The sequence below is a fragment of the Macaca mulatta genome, chromosome 1, assembly GCF_049350105.2.
Source record: "Macaca mulatta isolate MMU2019108-1 chromosome 1, T2T-MMU8v2.0, whole genome shotgun sequence".
Classification (NCBI taxonomy): Eukaryota; Metazoa; Chordata; class Mammalia; order Primates; family Cercopithecidae; genus Macaca; species Macaca mulatta.
Window position 1 is genome coordinate 187,307,993 of NC_133406.1, and position 12,873 is coordinate 187,320,865.

At 54.9% G+C, this 12,873-nt stretch overlaps 1 protein-coding gene across 20 annotated transcripts in view; it reads left to right on the forward strand.

Annotated features, from left to right (window-relative positions):
- The window catches only part of LRP8 (LDL receptor related protein 8), an 80,869-nt gene that overhangs the window by 26,726 nt on the left and 41,270 nt on the right, over window positions 1–12,873 (forward strand). For all 20 annotated transcript variants that reach the window (XM_077955984.1, XM_015139976.3, XM_015139987.3 and 17 more), the window contains one exon: window positions 11,960–12,082. Coding sequence is in view for 19 of the 20 variants with exons in the window: in XM_015139976.3 (XP_014995462.1) it covers window positions 11,960–12,082 (123 nt within the window). In the remaining variant the exon portion in view is untranslated. The remainder of the gene's footprint in view (window positions 1–11,959; window positions 12,083–12,873) is intronic.

A 12,873-nucleotide genomic window follows, 5' to 3' on the forward strand; every position in this document is an offset into this window, starting at 1 on the left:
GACTCTCTGAAGGAAGGTCCACCTCTCACTTTTTCCTTTGCTTGCACAGCATTAGGGATGAAACAACCTGGGTTCTGGTCCTGCCTCAAGCTATATGACCTTGGGACAATCAATGCCTTTTTTTTTTTCTTTAAGACAGTGTTTCCCTCTGTTGCCCAGGCTGGAGTGCAATAGCATGATCATGGCTCACTGCAGCCTCAACCTCCCGGGCTCAAGCCACCCGACCACCCCAGCCTCTCAAGTAGCTGGGACTACAGGTGTGTACCACCATGCCCAGCTAATGTTTTTTTGTATTTTTGTTTTTGTTGCCCAGGCTGGTATCGAACTCCTGGGCTCAAGTCATCTGCCTGCCTTGGCCTCCCAAAGTGCTGGCATTACAGGGATGCGCCACCATGCCTGGCCAATTCATGCCTTTTAAGGTCTTTACTTCCTAATCTCTCAAAGTGGGTGGTGGCATCCTACCACACAGCTGACCCTGAGGAGCCAGGCCAAGGGACTGGGGATGGAGTCTCAAACCTGTCACTCAACTCCACACCTGCTAAGGACCCGGGACCAGTCTGCTAGATTTCTCTTGGGCTCAAGGAGTATATCCCAATCAGATAATTTCTTTGTTCCCCAGCGCCCCCATGATCCCCACCTCTGAGCTGAAGGTCTTCAGTAGCCCCTGGCTTCAGGGCCCTTCCACTGTCTCCATTGAGCCCTTGCTCTGAGCCACGTGCTCTGCTGTCTGCATCAGCCAGCAGCACACCTGTCTCCCCTCTGTGAGCGGGCACTGACCACACTGGCCCACACCACCCAGCCCCACCCCACACCTCTAGCACCCGCCTTCTGTCCCGTTCACTCTCACCTTGTGAGGTAACCCAGGCAGGCCTTTGAATGGTACACATGAAAACCTGACTCCTCTAGTGTCTAGGTGAGGAGGCTGAGGCACAGGAGGGTAAGGGGCGTGTGCAATGTCACCCCAGAGGTCAAGGGCAGCCTGGAGGGGTGCCCAGGGCTCCCGAGGCCCAGATCACTGAGAGGCTCTGGAACCCAGGCAGGGCTTTGCAGAACTCCCCAGAGAAGCCCTGCGAAGGCCTTTCTCACAGCCGAGGGCCCAGCTGTCACTAGGTGAGACTGGGAAGGGTTTGCATCTCCCTGAGCCCCGTTCTATGACAGTGGCCGAGCCATGTCATAGAGCAGCTTACTGAGCTGCTGAGATGACTTCTGAGTCCAGTCTGGTCTGGTGGACGGCTCCTGAGGTCTCCCCTGGCCAGTGGGGCCACAGATCTTCATCTCAGCACTGACGGCCAGGGTGGGCACAGCCTGGAAGGGGCTTCCTGTAGGCACTGCCTGCGGCTGGCTTGCCAAAAATACAGCAGCAAAATAAGCACCCCGTGGAGACTCGAGCTTGCTAACGTCCTACTTTGGTGTTGTGGGCCCTGGCTGGCCCCGGGCTGGAATCCACTCATTTCTGCTCTGTCAGAGGTGGGGGGATTTGGATGGGGGCATCATCAGACACCATGAACAGCTGATGCTTGAGCTGCCCTTCAAGGGTGGGAGAGTTTTGCCCATGGAGGTAGAAGAAGGGCTTCCGGCCTGGTAGGGCTATATGAGCAAAAGCACCTGGTATGAAGGCTGATGGCTTGTCCATAACCATCGAGTGGTTACTGGAGGCAGGTGATGGCCAGGGATGGGCCAGAGCAGTAGCAGGGCAGCTTGAAGTGTTCCTGAGTGTCCTGCTAAGGCAGTCGGTTATATTCAAGGGGAGATGGGAAGCCAGTAGGCAAGGAAAGATGGCTCTTTGATTATGGGGAGGGCTTTGGGAGGACAGTGACTACTGGCTCTGGATTTGTAGCCCCTGGAGCCACAGGAGTGGACTGTGAGGGGCTGGGGACCAAGCCACAGTTCCCTCGCTCTGTCAGCCTCACTCTAGGCCTGGTGGTGGATAAAACCTGTCTAAAAAGGAGAGGAACTTAGAGCTTATCTCATCCAACTAACCATGCCATGACGGAAGACAGCAAGGCGCAGAGGCGGCCAGAGACTTACATCAAGGCCACAGAGCAGAGCCAGTCCCTCCAGGCCAGGGGTGGCAGACGGCCCATTGCTAACGCCATTCTCAGTGAGATATTCTTAACCTCTCTCCAGAAAAGCTAGCAGACTCCCTGCACAGGCCTCAGCGATGTCACAGAGTGACACTTTAACCTGCAGACCTTCTGCTGGACACACAGGCGGGCACAGGCTCCCTGGATGACCAGCATGAGGCTGGGGGTGGCAGAGAGCTCACACCAGCCTCCTGGGCACAGCCTGCCCCACACTCCCTGGTGAGGAGCCCAGAGCCCAGCACAGAGGAGCACTCCAGAGAGGCAGCAGTCCCGCACCAGGAGATGGATTTCCCAATAACAGGTGCTGCCCGTTTATCACCAGGATGGGCCAGTGGGGCTCATCTTAGGAAATGCTTCTCCTACCAGCCTAATTGGTGAAAGCATTTGCGTTTTTCACTTAGCCAAGGCTGCTTCCTAGTGATTGCAGTCTCTACCTAGTGGGCAGAAGGGAGGGTGCTGCAGCAACCCACTGCTGACATCAGAGGCCCGAGTGCTCTGCCTGCCTGTGGGTAGCAGCGAGGGACCCACCCCCCCCACCCCCACAGGCAGGGGTCATCATTCAATCATTCGCTCCATCAGAGGAGTGTCTGTGCCTCGTGGGTCCTTGAGTCCCACAGCCTGGCCTCCTTGGCCCTGGCTGCAGAGTTCTGCTCTGGGAGCCCTGAGCTTCTGACTTGCAGTTAGTGGGGGCTGAGAGCCCAGAGAGGCCTGCCCCATGTCACACAGCATGTTGGTGGCAGAGCAGGGCTGGAATGAGATCTAGAACATTCTCCTCGACTGCAAAAGAAGAAGCAGAAGAGCTGCCCCTCCTTCCCTTAGGAAGCTGGTGGCAAGAACAGAGCCTGGAATGCAGGGGTCCTTGGCAAGCTCCAAGGTCAGCCTGCCCAAGGGAGGCAGAGCCATGGATCCATCAGCCCCAGGGGGCCTAGCTAGGGTTAGCCAGGAAGGTCCCCTGGTCAGAGGAGACCACATTTCCACTGGGGTAGGAGTGGAAGGGGAATGTGAGGTTGGGAACCTGGCAATGACTCTGGCTAGAGGGCCTAAAGGGTTTCGTGGCCTTGCCTTCTGGCCTCTGGAAGCTTCTACTTTAAGAATGCCATGAGTTTTCTTCTAGCTGTTTCTCTGGGACCCACAATCCCAGTGCCAAAATCCGGGGTGGGGCTGGCTGGAGCCTGGGAGAGGGCAGGAACGTGGTCATCTTCTCAGCGTGCTGCCTGCTCTCAGCAGCACCTTGCAGGCGCCAGCCAGGGACCCCTGCTGATCCCATCCCACCCACCTCCTCCCGGCCCCTCAGCTACAACTCGTTCAATACCTCCTGCATGCACAAATCACTGGGACAGGAAGGCGCCTTTGTCGGTCTGTCCCTCGGAGACGCTCTTCTTCCCTGTGGTGACAGGGAGGCCTACATACCCCAGCAAGGGCTTGGGCCTCCCTTGGTGACAGTGGGGCCAGGGTCCGGCAGTATCTGAGAGCAGCTGGGATGTACTGGGGCCTGGAGGAGGTGCTTGGCTGTGGGAAGCCCCAGGTGAGCCCTTTGGAGGAGCTTGCAACAGCACCAAGAACCACAACCTCTCCGTGTCATGGGGTCACAAATTCAGAAGGTCATCTGGAGGGGGCCCTTAGAGATGTGTTCACATGAGGAGACTGAGGCCCAGAATGGGAAGGGGTGACACTCCTTCCACCGCTGGGGTCCTGCCACTGCCTCCCATTCGTCTTTCCTCAGGCCTCCCGACCCTTACAACCTCATTTTCATGCCTTGGTGTTTTGGGGCAAAGGTGGACCACTTGTTTCTTGGGAAATAAATAGATTTACGGTCTTAGGATCTGGCTTGGTTAGAATTGTGTAACTCCTTAGTGGAATGGGTTGGAGGAGAGAACCCAGAAAATTTTGAGGGAAACTTCCCGATTTAAAAGCAAAGCCGCCCTCACCAAAAAGTGCTCCTTCTGCCACAGCCTCTTTATTCCGAATGGGGCGAATCCTTTGGCTCGAGCCCTTCATGTGTCTCCTTCCTCCTCAGCACCTGCAGCTTCTCAGTCTCCCCAGGTGGATGGGAGGGTGGGGGAAAGGGTGAATTTAGATGTCACCTGCTGATGGATGATGGTGGCTCGAGCCCCAGAGCCCGCTGGGTAGCACAAAGCCACTCACCGTGTCCCACCCACCACATATGGGTGCTGGCTGCCTGTACCCTACTGTCAGGAGACTGTGGGAACCGTTTGCCTCCTGGGAACCGCGGGCCTCGAGTAGTCAGAGACTGTCCGCATGTGGACTTCTGGACTCAGATAAACAGTTCCTTGCAAGGAAGGCGTCAGAGGCTGCCATCCGCAGGTTATCTACATCTCGAACTCTGGCGGTAGCTGTCATGGAGTCTTGTCACAGGGGCTTAGGGTGCAAATCAGAGTGTTACAGCCTTAGAACCTTAGGTCCCTAGAGTGTCAGCAGCAGAGCCAGGTGGAAGCTGTTTGCAATGTTATAATGGACCCACGGGATCTTTAAACTGAGGGCTTTGGGAACATCACATGTCCAGGGAGGGGTTAGGATTTGAATCTAGTGCTGCTGGACCCCAGATCTGCTGGCGATGGGCTGTGGCTGTCACCCCCACCCCCACTTCCAACCATGCAGCTCCATTTTAATCTGTTTTATATGTTGGGGGTTCACTTGGGAAAAGGGTTCCTCTGCTTAAAAATAGTTTGCCAGGCCCTGTGCTGAGCCCCAGCTCCGTGCCAGGACCCGCCACAGCCTGAGAGGGTGGCTCTGGCAGTGGGACAGCCAGCAGGCCAGGGTCCCCGGGTGGGGTACAGGTTGCTCTGGGCCACGGTCTCCTCCCCCTCTCATTACTGTTGTGTCGTTGCTGCAGCCAGAGAACACTCCGGGTCTGTCGTCCTGTTGACTGGGGTGACAGTTTAATAGTAGCTTCCTGGACTGTCATTTAAATCTGCCTGCCAGGTTAGTAGGCCAGGGGTGGGCTGGCACACCCCCTGCCCCCACCCTGGATCTTCATTCTGCTGGAAGCGGTCGTCCTGGCAACGCCGGGGCCTGGTGAGCTCTATGGAAGGGTAACTGTTGGTGGGAGCAGCCCTTTCATCTCCCCGACCCGGGTACAAGTGGCCCAGCTGCCTTAGGGCTGGGCTGCAGGGCCAAAGCCAGCCACCCTGCACTGGCCCACGCCTGTGGGCCCACTGGCCCACAGCCGAGTCCCTTCTCTGCATCCAGCTCTCCAGTGTGGGGGCTTTACCTTTGCTCTCTACCTCTCAACTGCCCTAGGAGGGGAAAGAAACTGCCCAGGTTGCTGAGCAACGATGTTGAGCTGGAATCCATCTTTCTTAGGGGTCGCTGCTCTGCCTTCAGAGAACATTCTCTAGAGCCCAAGACCTGTCTACAGAAACCAGAGATCAGTCAGAGCCTGTAAGGCTGACAGCTCTCTCATCTTCCTGTTCTAGGTGGCCAGGTATACATTCTCTCTGTCCTTTCCTGGGCCCTTCTCTAGACATGTCTCTGCTCTGAGGATTGGGGTCTCCAGTGGGGTCCCTGCAGCTTCACTCTGGGCTCTATGCTCTGTGAACACCTTGTTCTATTTTTTATGGCCTAGTGGGGCTGGCCCAGAGGCAGACGGCTAAGTACAAGTACCAGGCTGCTGTGTGAACATGGGCCAGTCCCTCCCTTCTCTGCACCTCATCTAATCATTTGTAGGATGAGAGGCTTACGCCCTAGCAGTGTTTTCCTAGGTGTGGTTCATTGGACCACTTGTTTCTTGGGGAATAAACAGATGTGGCATCTGAAAAAGGAGTTCCTTGGTTAAACAAGCTTGGAAGACTGGAGGAAACAATCAGATATCCTCACTGCAGTCCTTCTCAGGGCCTTTATAAACCGGTGGGCATCATGCATCTTCAAGGGGGAAAATAGTGTCTATCCTAAATATCCTGGTGCATGGCCACCCCTGGGCTCTGTCCTGCCTCATACCCCTCTCCTCTGCTAGGGGCCGATTTTCTGTCTTGCACAGCCTCACAAAATCCCAAAGGAAGCTCTGGCAGCCTGGAGCCTTGGGGTTTTTTGGCTGCTGGAGAGCAGTCCTGTGTTTAGCAAGAGGCTGGATGGGTCCCTGGGTGAGCTCAAGGAAAGCCAGGCCCCTGTGCCAGGCCTCTGCAGGGCAGCTTGGTGCACAACTTGGTGAACAACTTCACCAGGGCAAGTTGTTCCCTGGCCTGGTGGATCTCCAGGTCCCTTGCCACTCACCTCGTCCCAGCCCCTAATGGTCACTCTGCTCACTCCTCCATGCCCCCAAGCCCCATTATCCTTCTTCCTGGAATGCTCTTCACTGCTTTCTTCACTCCCACAGTTTGGCTGACTCCTCTTCTTTGAACACAGTGCCCCTGCTCCAGGAAGCCTTCCCTGACCCCTGGGCCAGGTCAGGTGGCCCTTGCCTGGCTTGCTGGCCACAAAGTGAGATTGGGAGTCATTATCTGGGTTCAAGTGCAGCCCTCCCAGGGACATGTGCTGTGACCTTGAGCGGTCACTTCTCACTAGGCCTTGGCTTCCAGGCATGTAACATGGGAGACCCACGTAGGGGGCCTCAAGACTCTGGAGTCCAACATGGCAGGACATTCGGATTGCCAAGAGGAAGCCACACGGAGCAGTGCCCCTGGGCAGCCCGGACTGATCTTTATTTTGAAGCCTCGTCTCTGCACTGGGGCTCCAGGATGTGTGTGGGAGGGGAGCAGCATGGGAAGGATGTCTCTAGAGGTGGGGGAAGCCAGGAGGTGCTGAGTGATTCTAATAATTTCATAGGATCACAGACACTCAGTGTGGAGAGGGCCTTAAGACTTAGTCAGCGCCACACCTCCATTCCCTAATGAGGAGGAGGCAGGCTCAGAAGGTTTGAGGGATGGGCCCAGTGTTACACACACAGCAGCTGGGGCCAGGGCTGTGACTTCACACACCTCTAACTTGCGCCTTTTTGCTTTTCAGTTCATAAAGCTTTGGGGCTATCCTTATCTTATTTGCTTCTCACAATGACCCTGTGTGTCCCGTGAAGCAGGGATGGTATCCTTGAGTGCAGACGAAGAAAGTGCAGCTCAGAGGAGTCGTGTAACTTGCGTAAGGTCACACAGCCTACAAGTGGCAGGGCACAGTTTGATAGACCAAGGACTGTCTGGTGCTTTCCTTGGCCCATGTTCTTGTTATAAATAGCATTTCCCACTTCCTTTGTCCTGGATTTCCCACTATCCCCCACTCTACCCTGGGGTCAACCCCTCCTCACTGCCCCTAGGATCCCCTAGTCCTTTGTGGCAGCCCATCTGTTGCCATGGCATCAGATTATGATGTCGCAGACCCTGGTTGACTATGTATCACTCCTGGGCTGAGGGACTCACAGAGGTGGGCATTGTCCAAGGGGCAGACTGGCATGGGGGGACATAAATCCCTGGAAACAGGGAGCCATGAGCCCAGCTGCGGAATCACCCTGGGAACCAGAGCCAAGGCCAGCAGAGTAGGGGTCTGGCATGGCTTGCTCTGACAGCCTTAGAACGGCAGCACAGCCCTCATCTCATGGCAGGGCTGATATGGTCTCTTCACGAGGGACTATTGGGCTCATTGCACTGAACGGCCCGACACGGGGTGTTCACTAGGATCTCCCAGAAGAGTCTTTTTGCCTTTTGTCCTTGTGACAAAGCTGCATGGGAAAGCCACATCCCCACTTGCCCAGGTTCACCCCGAGGTGGCTATGCCAGGAGTCAGTCTCCACTCTGACTCCAGATCCTTCCATGTGATCCCACTTCCGGTGGGGCCCTCCAGCGTGCTTTACTCTAGTCCCCACTCCTGGCCATCCATTAGCAGAGCAAAAGCCGTCCCAGGCCTGGGTTTATTCTGCTGCACACTTCTGGGCACATTCCAGGAGACCTGAGAGGTGTTTCAGTACATTTGAGGACTCTCGGGTCCTCATTCTTAGCCTGGTAACACTGAGGTGGCCGAGGGTCTGAATGGAAAGAGATCAAGCTTTGGCAGCTGCCACACAGAGTTGAAATCACACTTCTGCCACCTAACACCCTCACCTCTAAGCCTTAATATCCTCTTCTGTACAATGGGATTAACAACAGCTACCAAGATAGCTGTGAGGAGTCACTGGGATATTGGGTGAAAGGTGCCAGGCCAGAGCCAAAAGGTGCCAGGCCAGAGCCAGAGTGGAAAATCTCCAAGCCGGTCCAGCCAGTGAACAAATCTGTTCCCAAAACCACCACCACAGGGCACTCTCCCTGCAGCTGCCATTTCCCAGCCGGGGCTGACCTCGAAGCTGCCCTCTGGGACAGCAGTAGTGTTTTTGGCTGCTCTGGTCTCCTTGCCCAGTGCCTGCAGGGCTTGGCACATGGAGGGAGGACAAGCTCACCCCCAGGCTTTCAGAATCCCAGGCAGGGCAGGGTTTTTGGGGGGTATCTGGTTGTCCTGTGCCCAGTGACAGAGCCCCATCATCACCTTCTTCAAGCCTGCCCTGATGTTTTGGGCACATCTGACCAGACATCCTTGCCAGACTTGCCTACTTGCTTTTAATTCCCAGAGACTGGGCTGGGCTGATTCTGTGTTCTCAGTGCAGAACGTAGAACAGAAGTAAGGTTCATTGAATGTGGAACTGAAGCTTGCACAGGGCTTGCTCACCTACTGTAAGGTTTTTCTTCCACATCTGATACTGCTGAATGTTTATCTGGGGAGCCATGGTGGGGATGAGCAGGCATCTGACTGTGGGTTCAGATTGTGACCCTGCTCCCCCCATATGTGACCTTGGACATGTAACTTAACATCTCTGGGCCTGGATTTCCTCATACGTCAAATGAGTACATAGCAGGCCCCTTGCCATGAGGTTTCTTGGGTAAAAACACCTGGCAGAGACTGGCACAGGGGAAGCACCCAGTAAGTGTTAGAATGAGAAAAAGAAGAAACTAGGATATACATTTTTTTTTGGATGCTGAGCTTCTTGTGAGGGAAAAACCACTGGTGTTCACATTAGGAAATTCCCCAGGTGCTGTGGTTCATATTGGTACTTACTTTAAGATGATTATGGACTATGATTTACCAATAGGTGGTATTCGTATCTATCACTGACAATGACCTCTCAGTGCAGGAAACAGGGCGGGCTGCTCCAGGGCCCTGGGCTGAGAGGCAGGAGAGCTGTTCTTATCCCTGCCGTGCTGTATTTCCCTAAGCCAGCCCCTTTCCCTTTCTGGGCCTCAATCCACACATCTGAAGGTGGACTCTGAGTCCTCAGGTTTCTTCTAGTTCTGCACATACAGAGGCATTCTTCTAAGCAAAGTGTGAAGAAAATTCATCTTAGAATGCAGATGTACTGCAAAGATTCCACTGAAGAGGACAGGCATGGAACAGATTCAGAGACCCAGTCTCTCTCACCTAATCCCTGCCAGGCTACCCGGAGGATGGGGAGCAGGCCTGCAGCCCCAGAAGCACCCAGAGGGCCTGTGGATAGATTTGAATAAAGGTGGTCCATGGAAGTAGCTTCCTCGGGAGAAGGCAAGTCCCAGAGCTGCAAGTATGGAGCAGAGGCTGGGTAGCTGTGCTCGCATTTGGCTCAGTGTCCCCCACTGAGACCTACCACCCCAAGCTGGATTCTTGTGAATTTGACAGTCCCTGTGCTGCAGGGACAGGGAAGAAAGCAAACCATGTTGGACTCGTGATCAGTGATGATCTAGAACAGAGATCATCGAAATACAGGCCACAGGCCTCGCCTGTCCCCAGTTTTTGTAAATAAAGTTTTATTGAAACATAACCATGCTCACTTATTTATCTAATGTCTCTGACTGCTTCTGCCCCATAGTAGCAGGGTCGAGTGGTGTGACAGAGACCATTTGGCCCTCAAAGCCTAAATAGCTACTATCTGGCCCTTCACAGAAAAAGTTTGCCAACCTCTGCCCTAGAAGGACACTCAGCGGATTGTGGGAGCTCAGGAGGCTCCCACATCAAGAATAGAGGTGATACTTAAGCCCAGTGTGTAATGGAAACAAGGCGGGAGGTGGGGGAAAGGGCTTTCAGACTAAAGACAGTTTGGACAAGGCATGATGGTATAAAAAGCATGGGGTATGTAGGGACCTACCTGCAGCTGAGGTGGGGCTAGCCACCCACCTTCCCCTATGAGGAGGGGAAGATGAGGGAGTGGGGCAGGCTGGGGCCACGGGACTTCTCAGCCCCTGGGGAGAGGCCGCATGCTATGGCCCCTGATGTTAAATCCATCCCAGGCTCATTCCAGGGGGGGACTTTGGTGGTCTGAGCGCCCCAAGGCCTGGGGTAAGTCACTGCTGTGCTGAGGTATCCTCTTTTAGGCTGAAAAGAGACCCCCACCGCCGCCCCCTGCCGCCTTCATTTCTGGGCCTCCTGATCTGGAACTACCACACCTGAAAGCTTATCTCTCACCAGATCACCCTCCCTTTTCCTGATGAAGAAACTGAACCAGAAAAGCGCCATGATGTGCTTGAGGGTACAGAGCAAAATAGCACAGCAGTGACTCGAATCCAGACCTCCGGACTCCCTGCCCAGTGCTCTCTTCCTCACCTTGTTCTGTAGCGGGTCCTGGACGCTTGGTCCAGCAGGAACAGGGCATGTGTGAGTTCGATGCAGATGAGCCCCCAATAATTCAGAGGCCTAGGGCTGCTATGGAGGGTGCAGGGTGTCAGGGGTGGAGTGTTCAAGGCCCCTTCCGGTCTCCAACACCCCCTGCTACTAGGGGTACCCAGGCAGCCTCAGTTCCACCATGGAAGGCCTGACAGGGCAACTGCTCTCCCCCGGGCCTGCTAGGTGCGCCCAGTGCTGTGCTGCTGCTTGGGAAGAAGCTGGGGCACCTTGTGACATGGGCAGCCATCTCCTTTCCTCTCCTTGATCTGGAAACTCTAGTTCCTCTTAGGACAAGACACAGAAAGCAGCAAAGAACCAATCTGGGGATGGTACCCATATTCTTATCTCAGCTCTGTTACCAGCTGTGAGCTCTCAGCCTGCTATATCCCCTGTGTGGGCACAGAACCCCATTCCTTCAGCTTCTAATTGAGACTCAAACCCTGAAAACAACAGTAGCCGCCACTTCTCCAGCATCTGCCATGTGCCTGAGTCTGCTGCGGGTTCTTCATACATTATAACTTCTTGTTGCTCCTCCTCACCACCTTTTGTCTTCCTCTCCCTATTCTATAGATAAGAAAATGTACACTCAGAGGTTAAGGAACATCCTCAAGGTCACACAGATAGGAGGAGGAGGAGGAACTGGGATTGAAATCCCCAGAGCAGTGTGGAGATCACCCCGCAGGCTGTAGACACCTGGGGGCAGGGACTGATTTGGGTGTCTTGCCCAGTAGATCCTCCTTCCACTGCTCTGAACACAAAATACCTCATTCATCTTGCCACAAAGGAATCATCTAGGTGTAGGATTCATGGTCACAAACTGCCTGGTGCCTGCAGAAGGGACTTTGACTTCCAGTCCAGTTGGGGAAAGTGGGACAGGCAGGTAAAGAGACTGAGAACTGGCTGAAGGAGCTAAGGCAGCTGCTGTAGGCTATCAGGGAAGGCTTCCTGGAGGCAGTGGCAGTGGAACTAGACCTTGAAGGGAAGCAGGAGAGTGACAGGGGTATGATAAGTCTTGTCATGTTTGCTGGATTTGAGCTCTTGGACTTGGAGGGCAGAGCAAAATGTCACCTGTCTTCACGCAGTGTTCAGATGCCTAAGGAACAAAGAAGCTTGTCTCTCCCGTCCTCTGCCCTTGGTCAGCAAGGCAGTCTGTGGCCTGGTGGGGCTGTGGGAAGCCCTGTGGTCCGGCTTGCAGACCAAGCACATCCTGGTTGCCCCACCGCCCTCCTGACTGCTCCCAGACTCACTACGCTCTCCTCCTTCCCCTGCAGCCAAGAAGACCTGTGCGGACAGTGACTTCACCTGTGACAACGGCCACTGCATCCACGAGCGGTGGAAGTGTGATGGCGAGGAGGAGTGTCCTGACGGCTCCGATGAGTCCGAGGCCACTTGCAGTGAGTCCTGCCCCTCAGGCTGGGTGGGGGTGGGCCTCGGTTTCCTCCTCAGATCTTCCTTATTGAGAAGCTGTGAGGCTCAGGAGAGGCGACCAGTTGAACACTGTGCCACGCCCTCAGGGCGCTCCTGGTAAACAGGTGTGTTTAGTTGCTGGTTTCTACTGTCCTGTGTCTGGGCTTTCTTCACAGCCCTCTTGCGGATTGGACCCTGTTTCTGTGGCAGCAGCAGCTAGAAACAGTCTTGTCAAGCCCTTCTGCCCAGAAGGAGCCCTAGCGTGTCCTCCAGGCCTCCCTGCTGCTGTTCTTGAGAACTCCGACCATAATTCCAGGAGTGCCAATGGCAGCTGGCGCTTCTTAAGCCTTTACCATGTGCTAAGCTCTCTGTGTGCATTAATGCTTTTTATCCCCACAGCAGCCTCATGAAGCAGACACTGTCATTTTCTGAGTTTTGTAAAGGAGAACACTGAAGCTCAAAGAGGTTGAGTGACTTGCCCAAGGCTACCCAGCCAAGACTCTGAGGCCCTGGCCCATTCCTCTATCCTGGGTGGGCTGAGCCTTGGAGCTCCTGCCTCCATCACCAGCTGGGTGGTGGCAGAGGCAGGCGGGGGGAGGTGGAGGCCAGAGCTGAGCCCCAGGCCTGCCCCCTACACTCAGGGCTTTGTCTCTCCATGATTTATTTTCCAGGCCCTAATCCTCAAAGCAAACTTACACCCGGCAGGTCATTCCGTGACATTTGTTAAATTAAAAAGGAGATGAGAAGGGGGCGGGGAAGGACCCCACAGTCCAGAGGC